Source organism: Athene noctua, chromosome 1 (genome assembly GCF_965140245.1).
Source record: "Athene noctua chromosome 1, bAthNoc1.hap1.1, whole genome shotgun sequence".
NCBI lineage: Eukaryota > Metazoa > Chordata > Aves > Strigiformes > Strigidae > Athene > Athene noctua.
In genome coordinates this window covers 107,064,127-107,084,764 of record NC_134037.1, presented here as the reverse complement: position 1 = coordinate 107,084,764, position 20,638 = coordinate 107,064,127, and the positions used below count along the sequence as shown (strand labels likewise).

Below are 20,638 nucleotides of genomic sequence, written 5' to 3'. Positions count from 1 at the left end.
GTTGCCGGCAGCCCATCTCCTCCTCCTCAAGCGGCTGCTCCCACTGCTGCAGAACATTGGCCACCAGGTGTCCACCAGCAGAATGACCTCCAGCAACCTGGCCATCTGCCTGGGGCCAAACCTGCTGGGCCCACCCGACGAGGCCCTGCTCCCCTTCGAGGCCATGCTGGAGGTGACCGAGAAGGTACGCTCTATTGACCGGCTGGCTGCAGCCTGCCTGGGCCGTCAGAGCTTGCTCCTCTCCCGAGCAAATGCCGGGGGAGTGGCTGCCTGGCAGAGCAGCCCCACAGCCACAGCCTTCTGTGCAGAAGCAAGGGTCAGCAGCGGGAAGGGCTGCCTGACACCTTTCCAGACGCCTGCACTGAAACCAAGGCTTTGATGTGTGCAGGTGAAGCTGCTGGTGGAATTTCTGATTGAAAACGGCAGCGACATCTTTGGGGAGGAGATGGCTGGCCAGATGTCACCAGAGCCCGTGGACACATCCACAGGTAGGAGGAGGGACTGAGGGCTGTCACAGCCTGAGCAGACAGCTGGGGGAGGGCTTCCCGTGGGTTTTGCTTGAGCTGTTGGCCACTTCCAACAAGTCACTTTGCTGCACACGCTTTTGCTTTCCAGAGCTGCCTTTGGAAAAGGAGCATGGCCCTGCGGGCGAAGCAGAAGCGGAGCAGCAGGCAAAAGCCTCCCTGGATCCAGCACCAGCCCCTCTGCTCGTCCTCCAGAGAGCAGCAGGGGCAGACACGGCGGTGGGAGCAGAAAGGGCGGAGGTATGGCAGATCCCTCCACCAGCGCTGCCACCGTGTGTCTTAGGTAGGAGCAGGGTAGTTCCTCTTGGCTCCAAGCAGCTGCTGTGCCTCTTCCTGGCGTTCAGGCTCTCGTGGTTTGGCATTTTCTCTTTTCCCCCCATGGAACGACACACTGTAAGTAAAACGGGAAAGGTATTTTCTCCAACGCGTTAGGCATGCGCTTAATCAGAGGAAATGCCCACAAAACGCCACAGAAAGATAGATTTCCAAAGCAGAGCCTCCCACCACAGAAGGTGGTATTGCACCAAAGGGACGTCCACGGAGCTCTGTCTTGGGAGGGCAGAAGGAATTCTGGCAGAAGGAAGTGGGCAAGCCTTTCCTTGCCTGGCAGGGCAGCACAGGCTCTCTGCCGAATGGCCCCCACAGATGGACTGTCCCACACCCACGGGCACACCGTGCTCCAGAGCGAGACCCTTGGAAGAAAGGGCCGATGCAAACCAGCCTAAGGGATCTCCCCTGTAGAGCTAAGGTAGCAACGTGCCAGACAGTTGCTTACTACTTCAGGGCACCCCTCGCCCCCTGCTAATGACCACATTTCTGGTTTAGGCACCCGTTGCTTTGTCTCTGAGCACCCCTGAGACCGTGGTAGACTCCCCGGGATGCGCAGGAGAACTGAAGAGCCTCGCAGAGCACAGAAGGTAAAACGAGTCATCTTTGGTTAAATCAAGAACTGATTCCAGTTGATCCTGCCTTTACCTATCTAATCATGCAGTGGGATGGAAAGGTTTGCAGGCTCTGTTCAGAAAAACAATGGCCACGGGAAAAGAAAGCGAGAAGAAACCTGGGAAGAAGAGAGGCCATGCCACCCAGCAAAGAAGAGACGAGAGGAGAAGAAGGGCCAGGAGGAAAAAGAGCAGGAAGGTGCAAAAGGAGCCCCGGGTGTGTACCAGGCTTCGCTGCTCATCTTTGCCAACTCTCCGCACTGCTCTAAGCCAGTCCAACTGACTGGCGAGGGATGCTGCTATGCAGGGTTTGGAAATTACCCCATGGCAGCTCCCCAGGGGAGCCCTGCTGTGTGGCACAGGGGCACTGTGCACCTCTGCACACGCACAGCTCTCTGAGGGCGTTCCCTTAGAGGGGAAAAGGTGCCAGAGCCACCGCGGAGCCAAGGCCAGCAGCAGCTCTCTTCTGGGATATCAACAATTCCTTGTCAACTGTGTTTCCCAAAGAAAGGGGAACCAAGCCATGCCTGCTCCTGCCTTTGTGGCTTTACCAGTGCTTTCTGGCTCTGTCGTTGCAGGTGCTGATTTCCCGTTACTGACTGAACCCCTGTGACTCCTGGGCTCCTGATGTCCACAATTAAAGGACATTTTCTCCCTTCTGTCTGCGTGTGCACTACGATATTCTGGACTAGGTAGAAGTTGTTTTGGGATGAATCCTAGTGGAGGAGTTTGGGATCATCCTCCCTTGCGGCAGAATCCTTTCCAGCAAGCATCGGGGCTGAGCTCGGTTTGCTTGAGGAGTCAGACGAAAGCACAGAATCCCATAGAACAGCTGAGGCTGGGAGGGGCCTGTGGAGGTCCTCTGGTCCAACCTGCCTGCTCACGCAGGGTCACCTGGACCAGGTTGCCCAGGACTGTGGAGTAGTGGGCACCTTCCCTTGACACAGAGAGCATCTCACGGGCTGAAAGAGGGATGCTCTGGAGAGTTTCTGGCAAACCTCTGGAGAAGAGCTTGTCCTCGCCCCTCTTCCAGGGGCTTTTCCAGCTCTGGTGCCCTTCCCAAGGACAGCCCCACCAGGTGGGTGCAGTCAGCATTGCAGGAAAGAAGAGGCAGCAGCCACCGCAGTCAGCACTGCGGGAGAGCTGGGACCCCGGAGACCCTCCCAGGCTCTCCAAACCCAGCCTAGCCCTGTCCAGACAGTGTCCACAAGAGTGGTCTTATATATCCCTTTTCCCAGCGTGCTGAACTTCCCTTGAAGCGTTAAGCGCCGGGCTGAAGGGCTAAGGCTTGGACAATAGGCCCAGGCCAGACCTGACCTAGAGATCAATCCTGTCTATTTGGAAACTGATAACCGTCGTGCTAGTAGGCATCATGCTAGGTTATAACAAACAACCTATACTGATGTAAAAAGTGCTGAAGTGTTAAAGTACTGAAGCCTGAACAACAGGCCCCGAGCCCAAGCTGCTAACTTAGTATGTAGTCATTAAGGAAATCACGTAGTAAGGAATTAATGAAAGATGGAGCTTAGCTATCATATGCTCGTTACTGACGGTGCATGTCATGAAAACATGTCTATCCTGGATGTACCTTTCTTCTTCTTCGCGTAGAGGCAAGGTAAGAAGGCCATGAAGGCGGCTGTCCGGCCTTGGGACCAGGCGGGTGGCCTTGTTCTAAAGAGAGCATAAATAAATCAGATAAGCAGGGAAACTCCCTTAGCTTCTCCCTTGAGCCCTGGCCAGGCTCTGGGGGAATCTAATGCGAGAGTGAAACCAGATAGTTCCGCCTCATACAGAGGTGCCAGCTATGCTGGCTTGCTGATTTGGGGGCGTATAAGGCTGGACCCGCTCACAGCGACTTTGGACGCCTCACCTACGGGTGGACGCACCGCGTAGGACTTCCCCCTTGCCGGGAAAGGCTCTCCAAATCCTCGCTGTAACCGGGGCTGCCCAGCATCTGCGGGTCTGGATGATGGTAGCGTGTGCAAGTGGTGATGGATCTTTCTTAATCACTCTTGTCTCTCTCAGGTAGTAACGATTTGATGCATTACCCTGTATTTTCCTCTTTGTTTAAGTGCACGATTCTGTCTTTTCTTACTGTGTATGTTTTCTGCATTATTCTGTTACATTGTTTAGTTATTTCCAGTAAAATACACCTTGCTCTCTTCACTCTGGTGTCTGAGTTTAATTGGTATCCCTAACCGGCAAAACACAGGCCCACAATCTTTCCTGTTGGAGTGTAAAATAGCCAGAAGATGCCCATGTCCTGCACTTTTCCTGCAAAGACTCACTCTGATTTCCTGCATTTTTCCTGTAAGGGCATTTTCTTAGCTCTCTTCCTCGCTTCTGTTTTAACCGAGGCACTGCACGGTATCAACAGGCACAGCAGACACACGGCGTCCAAAGCTGACCGTGGATCCCCTTTTTGCCACGGGGAGGGCCTTTCGCACAAGCGTGTCCCTGGCTGTGCTGGCTGCTCGGTGGGTGAAAGTCACGGCTCACAGTGGAGTCTGCCTTTCGCCACGATGGTCATTCCCAGGGAGAACAGCTCGTGGGATTGAGCAGGACCCTGCAGGGAGAACAGAAGGGCAGGGACGCAGACATTTGCCACAAGGCCAGCGGAGCGGGTTGCTCCAGCGCAGCCCACTGCGCCTTGCTACGCTGCTGGACCTGTGCGGATGCTCAGGGGACAAAGGGTTAAACCTGAGTTGCCTGCATGAAATACAGCTGTCGCCGGCCTGGGGGCAAGCTGACCCAGGAGCTGGTCCTGAAAAGCACCAGCCCAGGGCACGGAAAGCTTTGAACAGCTGCGACTCTTCTGGAACAGACTGTGCCATGTGCATCCATTTCTATTAGCAACTCTCTCCTGCAGGGGAAAAGGAGTTTGGGATCTTGCTCATGGCCACAGGAGGAGGGTGGTGGCCTCGGATGGTGCGTGAGGCTCGGGGCTGGCCTTGCTGTGCCCACAGAGTGACAGAGGAAAGACGCTCCCTGGGGAAGAGCCATCAGCGTGCATTTGAAATGGAGGAAAACTTCACTGCGGTTTTGGTTGTAGGTGGAAAGTTGTGGAGGAATCGAAGAGAAATTCTACGCCTTCCATAGCCTGACAAAGGGAACTGGCTGTACAGCAATTTTTTTGTTTGTTTAATGTTTCTGGGAAGAGGCTTATGCTGGTAGCGAGCAAGGCAGAGTGTCAGACAAAGCAGCTCACGGGATGGGCGGGATAGAGGGAAATTTCCTTGGCTATTAAAAGCCCCATTGCTCTAGAAGTTGCATCTTTTTTCTCTCGTCCTTTCTCTTAGAAGGGAGTGGGTGGAGGGGCGTGGAGGGTTTCCCTTCTCACTGTTATAATCAGACAAAGCCAGTTTTTATAAATATATATAGCTTTATTTGGGTTCAGTCGACTGAGGGTGGGAAGCAATAGGCAAAGCAGCGCTGGGTGCGAGGAGAGCCGCACCTCTGCCACACGCACCCCGAGCTCCAAAAAGCAGCGTTTTTTTATACTCTTGTGCCATCGTCTTTAACCAATCTCCTCCCGGCAGATAGTTGTCCTGCTCTTTTCCATTGGGGCATTTGAGTTGCTTGGGTGCGTGTCCTCCTCCTATTGGGTCTTTCGAAAGTCTCGAAGCCTTGGTCTCTTGGCGCGCTTTTCTCCTATTGGATCTTTTAAAAGCCTCATGATCTCATCTTTTTGGGGGGCTTTTCTTCAGACAGCAGTTACATATTAGCTCTAGGTGGGGTTTCTGAGACACGGTTACACTGTTCCAATCCGCATGGCACACTTTACATCTTGATGGTTTAACATTTACAGATCATTCAAGTGTATTGCACCCGCCAATTATGTTATTGTAACATAACAAATTAGTTACAATAGTCTATTACAACAGCTCCTACCACATGCATCGTAGCAGTCAAGATGGAATATGCCTTTCTCCTGTACCTGTTCTTTTTGGAACGTGGTGAATTCAATCAATAGCCCACTGAGTTCAGCAGACACCTGTGAGTTTTAGCCTTTGGCTCAGCAGCTAGATGCAACCTCCTGTCACTGGTGTCAGCACCATTAATGCAGATAATCTGCTCGCTACTAATGTAGGCTACTACTATGTAACAGTCTGTGCCAGAGTAGAGCCCGATCCAACGTTACATGCGAGGTCAGTACTGCCAAGAGGTGTGAGACTGAAAGGGAAAACGAGAGAGCCTGTACACCTTTAAATGGCTTGAAGGGATGACAAGGAGAAGCACTGTGTATATAACACCAAAAACAAAACAAAAAAACAAAACCAGAAAGGATTTTCCCCCTCAATTTCTGATCGTTCTGTGACAAAGCCCTGCCCCGCACCATGCGCGTCCCGTCCACGTTCAGGGATCCGGATGGGATGGTGGGGCAGAGCACAGCCTCAGGCAGCTTGCAGAGGGCACACGAGTGGGAGGGGAGGCTCCTGCAGCGGAGGGCCCTTGGCAGGCTGGAGAACGGGGCTGGCAGGAGCCTGCTGTGGTCAAAGAAGGGGAAGAGGGAAGAGCGCCGTCCTGGACCCGGGGAGGAAGAAGCCTTTGGAGCCGTATGTGCTGGGGGAGAGCCCGCTGGAAGGCAGCTGTGCAGAGCCCTGGGGTCACGGTGGACCCGAGGCTGACCAGCTTGGAGCCAGCAGAGTACCCCTGGGGCAGTGGCGGCTAAGTGCCTCCTGGGCTGCAGCAGGCAAACCCCTGGCAGCAGGTGGAGGGGGGGTCCTTCCCCTCTGCTCTGTCCTGCTCTGGGCTCCCCAGGGCAAGGCAGCCAGGGCCATGCTGGATGGAACCCCCAGCCCGAGGCCCCGCCCACTTTCCGTTGGGCCCAGCGTTGGTCCGTTGGAGCCAACAGCCGCCAGAGCCGGCAGCACGGGGCTGTGCTGGCACGGAGCGGCGCCGGGAGGAGGCAGGGCCAGGCCGAGCGGCGCTCCCCGGCACCGGCACCCCGCTTCCCGTCCTCGCTGTGGCCGGCTGGGCCACATCCTTGGTGCAGAGCGAGGGTCCTCCTGTCCCGGGCAGGATGGGTCAGGCCAACTGCTGCTGGCGCTCCAGGTGAGCTCCCGCCGCGGCTCGGGCACGGCCGGGCACGGCCGGGCCCCGCAGACGGGGCCATTCTCATGCCCGCCGCGCTCTGCTCCCCAGGGAGGCTCTCACCGAGGCCGAGGCGGTGCTGAGCACGGACGTGCGGCTGACCCGGGGCCGCAAGAGGAGCGAGAGGCGCCTTCTCCTCCTCCAAGAGGAACTGGTGGTTGCCAAGTTGCAGTAAGCCCCTGGGAGCCCAGCTGCCTTTTCCCCATCCCTGGCCCCGGCCCCAGGCCAGGGACGCTCTGGCACCAGCCCTGGGCCCTGGGGCCTTGGTGCCGGATGCACCAACGTCCGTCCCAAGGGCAGGTGGGGGGCCGGGCTCTGCCCGGGGGCACCCCAAGGCGGCCACCTCAGGCTCCCTGCCCGTCTCTCTTCTCCGCAGACGTGGCACCACCCTGCGCCCACAGCTCCGCCTGGCCCTGGACCAGCTGTGGGTGCTGAGCAGCGGGAAGCAGGCAGCGGGGGAGGTCAAAGGGGAAGAGGAGGAGGAAGGCAGCGAGGAGGACAGGGCCTCCATCCTCCTCATCTGGCCCACCGGCACCTGCGTTGCCACTTTCGGGTGAGTCGTGGGGCCACGTCCCACGGCCGGGCAGGAGAGGTTCCCAAGCGTGCCCACGCCACCCTGTGAATGGCCTCTGCCCTCCGTGCAGAGCCTGGGCAGGGAGCGGGCAGCGCGCCGGCAGGGAGGGATGGGGGGGTGCGTTCCCACATCCTGCATCCCCTGGTCACCTTTCGGTCCCCACAAGGGAAGGGCAGGGGCAGCTGCTCTGGCAGCACAGAGGGAGCCAGGGCTTGGGCAGCAGGCCTGTCCTGCCCCACTGGGCTTGTGCTGCCCCTCTGCCTTTCCCAAGGGGCAAGGCTGTGCAGGCGCCTGCCTGTGACGACAGGCTGGGCGGCAGCGGGGCCTGACGCGGGTTCTCCTCTCTTTCTGCAGCTCCCGCGCACTGAAGCAGCTGTGGGTGGGCAAGCTGCTGGGGTAAGCTAGGGGGGTGCTTCAGGCACAGCCGAATGGGGGACCTCAGCTCCCCAGCTGGGGAGAGCTGCCACTGCGGCTGCGGGCAGCTCTCCGGCAGAGTTGCCTGACAAGACACAAGAGGTGGCTTGGGGCTCACCCAGCTCTCTCCTGGCCCCTTCCCGGTGCACAGGACACCCGATGGAGGAAAGGGAGCCCGAGTGGCCAGTGTCCCATCCATCAAACTCCTGCAGAAGGAGCTGAGCCGACGCCACGCCGTGAGTGTCTCTCTAGTGTGGCCGCTGACCCCGAGCACTGGCCCTGCAGCCGAGCAGCAGAGGCATCGCTGCTCACCTCCTTCCACTCTTTCTCTCCTGCCCAGTGGAGGACATTCAGCGCCAGGAGCCTGGAGCGGCTGATGCAGTGTCGGGCAGAGGTGAGAATGGCTGCCTTTCACCGGCCTCTGGCTGTGCCGGCGTGCCACGGATGTGCGGCCGCTGGGGTGAGCCTGTGCAGGAGGGAGGGAGGGTCCCGCGGTGCCACTCCAGGAGCAAAGAGGGTTGGGGAGCCACCAGGAACGCCGCGTGTCCTCGCCGGCGGTGCTGGGAGGAAACCTGCTGCGTGAGGCAGGGAGCCCGGGAGGGCAGAGAGTCCCCGCTCTGCCGCCCTCTGGCTGCTGGTGCCGGGTGGCCGTTGCCGGTGGCCCTCTCTGCTGCGGGGCTGCTCTCTAAGCGCAGCCTGGTTCTTGCAGGCTGATCCCAAGCAAGGGCCTCCAACAGCCCCATCTACCAAGGGAGGGGGACTTCGCCGCTCATCGGGTGAGTTTGGGAACGAAGGGCAGGGAGGGCCTTCTTTTCTCCAGGACCGGCACGTCTGCACAAGGGAGGATGCTGTTGCTGCTGCCCTCTGCCCAGAGGAAATCGGTGCCCATCACGCTGCAGCAGGAGAGAGCGGAGCGCTCGGGAGCCTTCGACAGTGCTGAGCACTCGAGGTGCTGCCTGCCTGAGCTCTGCCCCCAGAGCCGGGCAGAGGGGTCCCTGCTTCTCGGCCAGAGCCGGGAATGAGCCCTGCTCGCTTGTTCCCTGAGTGTCACCCTGCAGGTTGGGCACCCCAAGGGAGGACGGAGGTCACCCGGACGAGCAAGGACACCCGCTGGGCAGCGGCTGCTGCACATGGTTCTGCCGGACAGGGAGCCTCCCTCTGCTGCTGCTGCTGGCAGCCTGGAGGAGGGCAGGGCGAGGGCTGGGCCGGGCTGTCCCGCCGGCTCTCAGGAGGCTGCGAGCCGGAGCCGCCGAGCCAGAGCCCTGGTTCCAGCTGCCGGCTCCCTGCCCGTGCCGTCCCGCCGCAGCGCTCAGCGCCGCGCTGCAGGCAGGGCTGGGCTGGGCAGGCTCCGGGAGCGCTGGCCTGGCGGTTCCCACTGACGGGCTCTTGCTCTCTTTTCCTTTGCAGCGGGAGGGAGCGGCGGCGGCAGCAGCAGCAGCAGCAGCAGCAGCAGGAGGGGGCTGCCCTGGCCCTTTGCTCTGCGGCGGAGCCCGGCCGCTGCCCCGGCGCCAGGGCAGGCGGGCTCCGGCTGCAGCAGGGCGCTCTTTGGGCAGCCCCTGGCAGCCCTCTGCGGGGAGGCCGGCACGCTGCCCCGGCCCATCCAGGTAGGCCAGCCTGCACAGGGGGGCCCCAGCCCTCCCCCCGGCTGCTCCAGAGGCAGCGTCCCCAGCGGCTCCGGGGCTGGCTGGGGGACTGGGCTCTTCACCCACGCCTCACGCTGCTGGTCCCAGGCCCTTTGCGGGGCGAGGGAGCCCAGCCTGGGGCAGAGCTCTGGCCTCTGCCCTCACTTGTTTCTTCAGCCAAGCAGCTGTCCTCCTGCGTCTCCCGCAGGAGCTCCTGGACATCCTGCACCAGCGAGGACCGTCGACGGAGGGGATCTTCCGCAGAGCTGCCGGCGCGACGGAACTTCGGAACCTGAAGGAGGCCCTGGACCGCGGCGCAGATGTGGACCTGCCAAGCCAGCCCGAGATCCTGCTGGCTGCCGTCCTGAAGGTGAGCGCTTCTGCCCTGCCGCTGGAAGAGCTCCTGGCTGGCCCGGGATCTTCAGAGGCTCACCTGAAGCCCTTGGCCTTGCAGGACTTTCTCCGCAGCATCCCCGGCAAGCTCCTGGACGTGGACCTCTACCAGGACTGGATGCAAGCCATGGAGAGGCCGAGCCAGCAGGCAAGGGTGGAAGAGCTGAGAGTGTAAGTGTGGCCAGCAGCCTGCCTCTTGCGTAGGGAGTGGGGGGGGCCTGGGACTTGCCTGGAAAGGCACGGGCTCCTTAGAAGCTTGCATTTTCTGGCAGCTCGCGTTTGCTGGGCTGGGGTGTCATTTTGGGGGAAAGGGCGTGGGCAGGGAGCCTTCCCTTGCGTGGGCTTGGGGGAAATCGGGCGCTGGGAAGCAACACTCTGTTTTCTTCCTGATCGCTGACTGGGAGCACGTGGAAAGGGGCACAACACAGACACTGGCTCCCGCCTGCCTTGTGCAAGCTTCAGGGACAGCTGGGGGCAACTTCTGCTTCCTTAACGTTGTGTTCCTGCTCCCTCAGGGTGGCCGAGAAGTTGCCGGCAGCCCATCTCCTCCTCCTCAAGCGGCTGCTCCCACTGCTGCAGAACATTGGCCACCAGGTGTCCACCAGCAGAATGACCTCCAGCAACCTGGCCATCTGCCTGGGGCCAAACCTGCTGGGCCCACCCGACGAGGCCCTGCTCCCCTTCGAGGCCATGCTGGAGGTGACCGAGAAGGTACGCTCTATTGACCGGCTGGCTGCAGCCTGCCTGGGCCGTCAGAGCTTGCTCCTCTCCCGAGCAAATGCCGGGGGAGTGGCTGCCTGGCAGAGCAGCCCCACAGCCACAGCCTTCTGTGCAGAAGCAAGGGTCAGCAGCGGGAAGGGCTGCCTGACACCTTTCCAGACGCCTGCACTGAAACCAAGGCTTTGATGTGTGCAGGTGAAGCTGCTGGTGGAATTTCTGATTGAAAACGGCAGCGACATCTTTGGGGAGGAGATGGCTGGCCAGATGTCACCAGAGCCCGTGGACACATCCACAGGTAGGAGGAGGGACTGAGGGCTGTCACAGCCTGAGCAGACAGCTGGGGGAGGGCTTCCCGTGGGTTTTGCTTGAGCTGTTGGCCACTTCCAACAAGTCACTTTGCTGCACACGCTTTTGCTTTCCAGAGCTGCCTTTGGAAAAGGAGCATGGCCCTGCGGGCGAAGCAGAAGCGGAGCAGCAGGCAAAAGCCTCCCTGGATCCAGCACCAGCCCCTCTGCTCGTCCTCCAGAGAGCAGCAGGGGCAGACACGGCGGTGGGAGCAGAAAGGGCGGAGGTATGGCAGATCCCTCCACCAGCGCTGCCACCGTGTGTCTTAGGTAGGAGCAGGGTAGTTCCTCTTGGCTCCAAGCAGCTGCTGTGCCTCTTCCTGGCGTTCAGGCTCTCGTGGTTTGGCATTTTCTCTTTTCCCCCCATGGAACGACACACTGTAAGTAAAACGGGAAAGGTATTTTCTCCAACGCGTTAGGCATGCGCTTAATCAGAGGAAATGCCCACAAAACGCCACAGAAAGATAGATTTCCAAAGCAGAGCCTCCCACCACAGAAGGTGGTATTGCACCAAAGGGACGTCCACGGAGCTCTGTCTTGGGAGGGCAGAAGGAATTCTGGCAGAAGGAAGTGGGCAAGCCTTTCCTTGCCTGGCAGGGCAGCACAGGCTCTCTGCCGAATGGCCCCCACAGATGGACTGTCCCACACCCACGGGCACACCGTGCTCCAGAGCGAGACCCTTGGAAGAAAGGGCCGATGCAAACCAGCCTAAGGGATCTCCCCTGTAGAGCTAAGGTAGCAACGTGCCAGACAGTTGCTTACTACTTCAGGGCACCCCTCGCCCCCTGCTAATGACCACATTTCTGGTTTAGGCACCCGTTGCTTTGTCTCTGAGCACCCCTGAGACCGTGGTAGACTCCCCGGGATGCGCAGGAGAACTGAAGAGCCTCGCAGAGCACAGAAGGTAAAACGAGTCATCTTTGGTTAAATCAAGAACTGATTCCAGTTGATCCTGCCTTTACCTATCTAATCATGCAGTGGGATGGAAAGGTTTGCAGGCTCTGTTCAGAAAAACAATGGCCACGGGAAAAGAAAGCGAGAAGAAACCTGGGAAGAAGAGAGGCCATGCCACCCAGCAAAGAAGAGACGAGAGGAGAAGAAGGGCCAGGAGGAAAAAGAGCAGGAAGGTGCAAAAGGAGCCCCGGGTGTGTACCAGGCTTCGCTGCTCATCTTTGCCAACTCTCCGCACTGCTCTAAGCCAGTCCAACTGACTGGCGAGGGATGCTGCTATGCAGGGTTTGGAAATTACCCCATGGCAGCTCCCCAGGGGAGCCCTGCTGTGTGGCACAGGGGCACTGTGCACCTCTGCACACGCACAGCTCTCTGAGGGCGTTCCCTTAGAGGGGAAAAGGTGCCAGAGCCACCGCGGAGCCAAGGCCAGCAGCAGCTCTCTTCTGGGATATCAACAATTCCTTGTCAACTGTGTTTCCCAAAGAAAGGGGAACCAAGCCATGCCTGCTCCTGCCTTTGTGGCTTTACCAGTGCTTTCTGGCTCTGTCGTTGCAGGTGCTGATTTCCCGTTACTGACTGAACCCCTGTGACTCCTGGGCTCCTGATGTCCACAATTAAAGGACATTTTCTCCCTTCTGTCTGCGTGTGCACTACGATATTCTGGACTAGGTAGAAGTTGTTTTGGGATGAATCCTAGTGGAGGAGTTTGGGATCATCCTCCCTTGCGGCAGAATCCTTTCCAGCAGGCATCGGGGCTGAGCTCGGTTTGCTTGAGGAGTCAGACGAAAGCACAGAATCCCATAGAACAGCTGAGGCTGGGAGGGGCCTGTGGAGGTCCTCTGGTCCAACCTGCCTGCTCACGCAGGGTCACCTGGACCAGGTTGCCCAGGACTGTGGAGTAGTGGGCACCTTCCCTTGACACAGAGAGCATCTCACGGGCTGAAAGAGGGATGCTCTGGAGAGTTTCTGGCAAACCTCTGGAGAAGAGCTTGTCCTCGCCCCTCTTCCAGGGGCTTTTCCAGCTCTGGTGCCCTTCCCAAGGACAGCCCCACCAGGTGGGTGCAGTCAGCATTGCAGGAAAGAAGAGGCAGCAGCCACCGCAGTCAGCACTGCGGGAGAGCTGGGACCCCGGAGACCCTCCCAGGCTCTCCAAACCCAGCCTAGCCCTGTCCAGACAGTGTCCACAAGAGTGGTCTTATATATCCCTTTTCCCAGCGTGCTGAACTTCCCTTGAAGCGTTAAGCGCCGGGCTGAAGGGCTAAGGCTTGGACAATAGGCCCAGGCCAGACCTGACCTAGAGATCAATCCTGTCTATTTGGAAACTGATAACCGTCGTGCTAGTAGGCATCATGCTAGGTTATAACAAACCACCTATACTGATGTAAAAAGTGCTGAAGTGTTAAAGTACTGAAGCCTGAACAACAGGCCCCGAGCCCAAGCTGCTAACTTAGTATGTAGTCATTAAGGAAATCACGTAGTAAGGAATTAATGAAAGATGGAGCTTAGCTATCATATGCTCGTTACTGACGGTGCATGTCATGAAAACATGTCTATCCTGGATGTACCTTTCTTCTTCTTCGCGTAGAGGCAAGGTAAGAAGGCCATGAAGGCGGCTGTCCGGCCTTGGGACCAGGCGGGTGGCCTTGTTCTAAAGAGAGCATAAATAAATCAGATAAGCAGGGAAACTCCCTTAGCTTCTCCCTTGAGCCCTGGCCAGGCTCTGGGGGAATCTAATGCGAGAGTGAAACCAGACAGTTCCGCCTCATACAGAGGTGCCAGCTATGCTGGCTTGCTGATTTGGGGGCGTATAAGGCTGGACCCGCTCACAGCGACTTTGGACGCCTCACCTACGGGTGGAGGCACCGCGTAGGACTTCCCCCTTGCCGGGAAAGGCTCTCCAAATCCTCGCTGTAACCGGGGCTGCCCAGCATCTGCGGGTCTGGATGATGGTAGCGTGTGCAAGTGGTGATGGATCTTTCTTAATCACTCTTGTCTCTCTCAGGTAGTAACGATTTGACGCATTACCCTGTATTTTCCTCTTTGTTTAAGTGCACGATTCTGTCTTTTCTTACTGTGTATGTTTTCTGCATTATTCTGTTACATTGTTTAGTTATTTCCAGTAAAATACACCTTGCTCTCTTCACTCTGGTGTCTGAGTTTAATTGGTATCCCTAACCGGCAAAACACAGGCCCACAATCTTTCCTGTTGGAGTGTAAAATAGCCAGAAGATGCCCATGTCCTGCACTTTTCCTGCAAAGACTCACTCTGATTTCCTGCATTTTTCCTGTAAGGGCATTTTTTTAGCTCTCTTCCTCGCTTCTGTTTTAACCGAGGCACTGCACGGTATCAACAGGCACAGCAGACACACGGCGTCCAAAGCTGACCGTGGATCCCCTTTTTGCCACGGGGAGGGCCTTTCGCACAAGCGTGTCCCTGGCTGTGCTGGCTGCTCGGTGGGTGAAAGTCACGGCTCACAGTGGAGTCTGCCTTTCGCCACGATGGTCATTCCCAGGGAGAACAGCTCGTGGGATTGAGCAGGACCCTGCAGGGAGAACAGAAGGGCAGGGACGCAGACATTTGCCACAAGGCCAGCGGAGCGGGTTGCTCCAGCGCAGCCCACTGCGCCTTGCTACGCTGCTGGACCTGTGCGGATGCTCAGGGGACAAAGGGTTAAACCTGAGTTGCCTGCATGAAATACAGCTGTCGCCGGCCTGGGGGCAAGCTGACCCAGGAGCTGGTCCTGAAAAGCACCAGCCCAGGGCACGGAAAGCTTTGACCAGCTGCGACTCTTCTGGAACAGACTGTGCCATGTGCATCCATTTCTATTAGCAACTCTCTCCTGCAGGGGAAAAGGAGTTTGGGATCTTGCTCATGGCCACAGGAGGAGGGTGGTGGCCTCGGATGGTGCGTGAGGCTCGGGGCTGGCCTTGCTGTGCCCACAGAGTGACAGAGGAAAGACGCTCCCTGGGGAAGAGCCATCAGCGTGCATTTGAAATGGAGGAAAACTTCACTGCGGTTTTGGTTGTAGGTGGAAAGTTGTGGAGGAATCAAAGAGAAATTCTACGCCTTCCATAGCCTGACAAAGGGAACTGGCTGTACAGCAATTTTTTTGTTTGTTTAATGTTTCTGGGAAGAGGCTTATGCTGGTAGCGAGCAAGGCAGAGTGTCAGACAAAGCAGCTCACGGGATGGGCGGGATAGAGGGAAATTTCCTTGGCTATTAAAAGCCCCATTGCTCTAGAAGTTGCATCTTTTTTCTCTCGTGCTTTCTCTTAGAAGGGAGTGGGTGGAGGGGCGTGGAGGGTTTCCCTTCACACTGTTATAATCAGACAAAGCCAGTTTTTATAAATATATATAGCTTTATTTGGGTTCAGTCGACTGAGGGTGGGAAGCAATAGGCAAAGCAGCGCTGGGTGCGAGGAGAGCCGCACCTCTGCCACACGCACCCCGAGCTCCAAAAAGCAGCGTTTTTTTATACTCTTGTGCCATCGTCTTTAACCAATCTCCTCCCGGCAGATAGTTGTCCTGCTCTTTTCCATTGGGGCATTTGAGTTGCTTGGGTGCGTGTCCTCCTCCTATTGGGTCTTTCGAAAGTCTCGAAGCCTTGGTCTCTTGGCGCGCTTTTCTCCTATTGGATCTTTTAAAAGCCTCATGATCTCATCTTTTTGGGGGGCTTTTCTTCAGACAGCAGTTACATATTAGCTCTAGGTGGGGTTTCTGAGACACGGTTACACTGTTCCAATCCGCATGGCACACTTTACATCTTTATGGTTTAATATTTACAGATCATTCAAGTGTATTGCACCCGCCAATTATGTTATTGTAACATAACAAATTAGTTACAATAGTCTATTACAACAGCTCCTACAACATGCATCGTAGCAGTCAAGATGGAATATGCCTTTCTCCTGTACCTGTTCTTTTTGGAACGTGGTGAATTCAATCAATAGCCCACTGAGTTCAGCAGACACCTGTGAGTTTTAGCCTTTGGCTCAGCAGCTAGATGCAACCTCCTGTCACTGGTGTCAGCACCATTAATGCAGATAATCTGCTCGCTACTAATGTAGGCTACTACTATGTAACAGTCTGTGCCAGAGTAGAGCCCGATCCAACGTTACATGCGAGGTCAGTACTGCCAAGAGGTGTGAGACTGAAAGGGAAAACGAGAGAGCCTGTACACCTTTAAATGGCTTGAAGGGATGACAAGGAGAAGCACTGTGTATATAACACCAAAAACAAAACAAAAAAACAAAACCAGAAAGGATTTTCCCCCTCAATTTCTGATCGTTCTGTGACAAAGCCCTGCCCCGCACCATGCGCGTCCCGTCCACGTTCAGGGATCCGGATGGGATGGTGGGGCAGAGCACAGCCTCAGGCAGCTTGCAGAGGGCACACGAGTGGGAGGGGAGGCTCCTGCAGCGGAGGGCCCTTGGCAGGCTGGAGAACGGGGCTGGCAGGAGCCTGCTGTGGTCAAAGAAGGGGAAGAGGGAAGAGCGCCGTCCTGGACCCGGGGAGGAAGAAGCCTTTGGAGCCGTATGTGCTGGGGGAGAGCCCGCTGGAAGGCAGCTGTGCAGAGCCCTGGGGTCACGGTGGACCCGAGGCTGACCAGCTTGGAGCCAGCAGAGTACCCCTGGGGCAGTGGCGGCTAAGTGCCTCCTGGGCTGCAGCAGGCAAACCCCTGGCAGCAGGTGGAGGGGGGGTCCTTCCCCTCTGCTCTGTCCTGCTCTGGGCTCCCCAGGGCAAGGCAGCCAGGGCCATGCTGGATGGAACCCCCAGCCCGAGGCCCCGCCCACTTTCCGTTGGGCCCAGCGTTGGTCCGTTGGAGCCAACAGCCGCCAGAGCCGGCAGCACGGGGCTGTGCTGGCACGGAGCGGCGCCGGGAGGAGGCAGGGCCAGGCCGAGCGGCGCTCCCCGGCACCGGCACCCCGCTTCCCGTCCTCGCTGTGGCCGGCTGGGCCACATCCTTGGTGCAGAGCGAGGGTCCTCCTGTCCCGGGCAGGATGGGTCAGGCCAACTGCTGCTGGCGCTCCAGGTGAGCTCCCGCCGCGGCTCGGGCACGGCCGGGCACGGCCGGGCCCCGCAGACGGGGCCATTCTCATGCCCGCCGCGCTCTGCTCCCCAGGGAGGCTCTCACCGAGGCCGAGGCGGTGCTGAGCACGGACGTGCTGCTGACCCGGGGCCGCAAGAGGAGCGAGAGGCGCCTTCTCCTCCTCCAAGAGGAACTGGTGGTTGCCAAGTTGCAGTAAGCCCCTGGGAGCCCAGCTGCCTTTTCCCCATCCCTGGCCCCGGCCCCAGGCCAGGGACGCTCTGGCACCAGCCCTGGGCCCTGGGGCCTTGGTGCCGGATGCACCAACGTCCGTCCCAAGGGCAGGTGGGGGGCCGGGCTCTGCCCGGGGGCACCCCAAGGCGGCCACCTCAGGCTCCCTGCCCGTCTCTCTTCTCCGCAGACGTGGCACCACCCTGCGCCCACAGCTCCGCCTGGCCCTGGACCAGCTGTGGGTGCTGAGCAGCGGGAAGCAGGCAGCGGGGGAGGTCAAAGGGGAAGAGGAGGAGGAAGGCAGCGAGGAGGACAGGGCCTCCATCCTCCTCATCTGGCCCACCGGCACCTGCGTTGCCACTTTCGGGTGAGTCGTGGGGCCACGTCCCACGGCCGGGCAGGAGAGGTTCCCAAGCGTGCCCACGCCACCCTGTGAATGGCCTCTGCCCTCCGTGCAGAGCCTGGGCAGGGAGCGGGCAGCGCGCCGGCAGGGAGGGATGGGGGGGTGCGTTCCCACATCCTGCATCCCCTGGTCACCTTTTGGACCCCACAAGGGAAGGGCAGGGGCAGCTGCTCTGGCAGCACAGAGGGAGCCAGGGCTTGGGCAGCAGGCCTGTCCTGCCCCACTGGGCTTGTGCTGCCCCTCTGCCTTTCCCAAGGGGCAAGGCTGTGCAGGCGCCTGCCTGTGACGACAGGCTGGGCGGCAGCGGGGCCTGACGCGGGTTCTCCTCTCTTTCTGCAGCTCCCGCGCACTGAAGCAGCTGTGGGTGGGCAAGCTGCTGGGGTAAGCTAGGGGGGTGCTTCAGGCACAGCCGAATGGGGGACCTCAGCTCCCCAGCTGGGGAGAGCTGCCACTGCGGCTGCGGGCAGCTCTCCGGCAGAGTTGCCTGACAAGACACAAGAGGTGGCTTGGGGCTCACCCAGCTCTCTCCTGGCCCCTTCCCGGTGCACAGGACACCCGATGGAGGAAAGGGAGCCCGAGTGGCCAGTGTCCCATCCATCAAACTCCTGCAGAAGGAGCTGAGCCGACGCCACGCCGTGAGTGTCTCTCTAGTGTGGCCGCTGACCCCGAGCACTGGCCCTGCAGCCGAGCAGCAGAGGCATCGCTGCTCACCTCCTTCCACTCTTTCTCTCCTGCCCAGTGGAGGACATTCAGCGCCAGGAGCCTGGAGCGGCTGATGCAGTGTCGGGCAGAGGTGAGAATGGCTGCCTTTCACCGGCCTCTGGCTGTGCCGGCGTGCCACGGATGTGCGGCCGCTGGGGTGAGCCTGTGCAGGAGGGAGGGAGGGTCCCGCGGTGCCACTCCAGGAGCAAAGAGGGTTGGGGAGCCACCAGGAACGCCGCGTGTCCTCGCCGGCGGTGCTGGGAGGAAACCTGCTGCGTGAGGCAGGGAGCCCGGGAGGGCAGAGAGTCCCCGCTCTGCCGCCCTCTGGCTGCTGGTGCCGGGTGGCCGTTGCCGGTGGCCCTCTCTGCTGCGGGGCTGCTCTCTAAGCGCAGCCTGGTTCTTGCAGGCTGATCCCAAGCAAGGGCCTCCAACAGCCCCATCTACCAAGGGAGGGGGACTTCGCCGCTCATCGGGTGAGTTTGGGAACGAAGGGCAGGGAGGGCCTTCTTTTCTCCAGGACCGGCACGTCTGCACAAGGGAGGATGCTGTTGCTGCTGCCCTCTGCCCAGAGGAAATCGGTGCCCATCACACTGCAGCAGGAGAGAGCGGAGCGCTCGGGAGCCTTCGACAGTGCTGAGCACTCGAGGTGCTGCCTGCCTGAGCTCTGCCCCCAGAGCCGGGCAGAGGGGTCCCTGCTTCTCGGCCAGAGCCGGGAATGAGCCCTGCTCGCTTGTTCCCTGAGTGTCACCCTGCAGGTTGGGCACCCCAAGGGAGGACGGAGGTCACCCGGACGAGCAAGGACACCCGCTGGGCAGCGGCCGCTGCACGTGGTTCTGCTGGACAGGGAGCCTCCCTCTGCTGCTGCTGCTGGCAGCCTGGAGGAGGGCAGGGCGAGGGCTGGGCCGGGCTGTCCCGCCGGCTCTCAGGAGGCTGCGAGCCGGAGCCGCCGAGCCAGAGCCCTGGTTCCAGCTGCCGGCTCCCTGCCCGTGCCGTCCCGCCGCAGCGCTCAGCGCCGCGCTGCAGGCAGGGCTGGGCTGGGCAGGCTCCGGGAGCGCTGGCCTGGCGGTTCCCACTGACGGGCTCTTGCTCTCTTTTCCTTTGCAGCGGGAGGGAGCGGCGGCGGCAGCAGCAGCAGCAGCAGCAGCAGCAGGAGGGGGCTGCCCTGGCCCTTTGCTCTGCGGCGGAGCCCGGCCGCTGCCCCGGTGCCAGGGCAGGCGGGCTCCGGCTGCAGCAGGGCGCTCTTTGGGCAGCCCCTGGCAGCCCTCTGCGGGGAGGCCGGCACGCTGCCCCGGCCCATCCAGGTAGGCCAGCCTGCACAGGGGGGCCCCAGCCCTCCCCCCGGCTGCTCCAGAGGCAGCGTCCCCAGCGGCTCCGGGGCTGGCTGGGGGACTGGGCTCTTCACCCACGCCTCACGCTGCTGGTCCCAGGCCCTTTGCGGGGCGAGGGAGCCCAGCCTGGGGCAGAGCTCTGGCCTCTGCCGTCACTTGTTTCTTCAGCCAAGCAGCTGTCCTCCTGCGTCTCCCGCAGGAGCTCCTGGACATCCTGCACCAGCGAGGACCGTCGACGGAGGGGATCTTCCGCAGAGCTGCCGGCGCGACGGAACTTCGGAACCTGAAGGAGGCCCTGGACCGCGGCGCAGATGTGGACCTGCCAAGCCAGCCCGAGATCCTGCTGGCTGCCGTCCTGAAGGTGAGCGCTTCTGCCCTGCCGCTGGAAGAGCTCCTGGCTGGCCCGGGATCTTCAGAGGCTCACCTGAAGCCCTTGGCCTTGCAGGACTTTCTCCGCAGCATCCCCGGCAAGCTCCTGGACGTGGACCTCTACCAGGACTGGATGCGAGCCATGGAGAGGCCGAGCCAGCAGGCAAGGGTGGAAGAGCTGAGAGTGTAAGTGTGGCCAGCAGCCTGCCTCTTGCGTAGGGAGTGGGGGGGGCCTGGGACTTGCCTGGAAAGGCACGGGCTCCTTAGAAGCTTGCATTTTCTGGCAGCTCGCGTTTGCTGGGCTGGGGTGTCATTTTGGGGGAAAGGGCGTGGGCAGGGAGCCTTCCCTTGCGTGGGCTTGGGGGAAATCGGGCGCTGGGAAGCAACACTCTTTTCTTCCTGATCGCTGACTGGGAGCACGTGGAAAGGGGCACAACACAGACACTGGCTCCCGCCTGCCTTGTGCAAGCTTCAGGGACAGCTGGGGGCAACTTCTGCTTCCTTAACGTTGTGTTCCTGCTCCCTCAGGGTGGCCGAGAAGTTGCCGGCAGCCCATCTCCTCCTCCTCAAGCGGCTGCTCCCACTGCTGCAGAACATTGGCCACCAGGTGTCCACCAGCAGAATGACCTCCAGCAACCTGGCCATCTGCCTGGGGCCAAACCTGCTGGGCCCACCCGACGAGGCCCTGCTCCCCTTCGAGGCCATGCTGGAGGTGACCAAGAAGGTACGCTCTATTGACCGGCTGGCTGCAGCCTGCCTGGGCCGTCAGAGCTTGCTCCTCTCCCGAGCAAATGCCGGGGGAGTGGCTGCCTGGCAGAGCAGCCCCACAGCCACAGCCTTCTGTGCAGAAGCAAGGGTCAGCAGCGGGAAGGGCTGCCTGACACCTTTCCAGACGCCTGCACTGAAACCAAGGCTTTGATGTGTGCAGGTGAAGCTGCTGGTGGAATTTCTGATTGAAAACGGCAGCGACATCTTTGGGGAGGAGATGGCTGGCCAGATGTC

At 59.8% G+C, this 20,638-nt stretch overlaps 2 protein-coding genes across 2 annotated transcripts; both read left to right on the top strand.

The window, feature by feature from the left end:
- Nucleotides 1–5,802: 5,802 nt before the first annotated feature.
- LOC141957760 (T-cell activation Rho GTPase-activating protein-like) lies at nt 5,803–9,737 on the top strand. The gene is made up of 4 exons (XM_074899751.1): nt 5,803–5,841; nt 9,101–9,151; nt 9,378–9,539; nt 9,624–9,737. The coding sequence occupies exons 1-4, from the start codon at nt 5,803–5,805 to the stop codon at nt 9,735–9,737; spliced, it is 366 nt and encodes a 121-aa protein (XP_074755852.1).
- A 6,154-nt stretch (nt 9,738–15,891) lies between these two features.
- LOC141957754 (T-cell activation Rho GTPase-activating protein-like) lies at nt 15,892–19,826 on the top strand. The gene is made up of 4 exons (XM_074899739.1): nt 15,892–15,930; nt 19,190–19,240; nt 19,467–19,628; nt 19,713–19,826. Exons 1-4 carry the CDS (start codon nt 15,892–15,894, stop codon nt 19,824–19,826), a joined length of 366 nt encoding a protein of 121 aa, XP_074755840.1.
- Nucleotides 19,827–20,638: the final 812 nt, after the last annotated feature.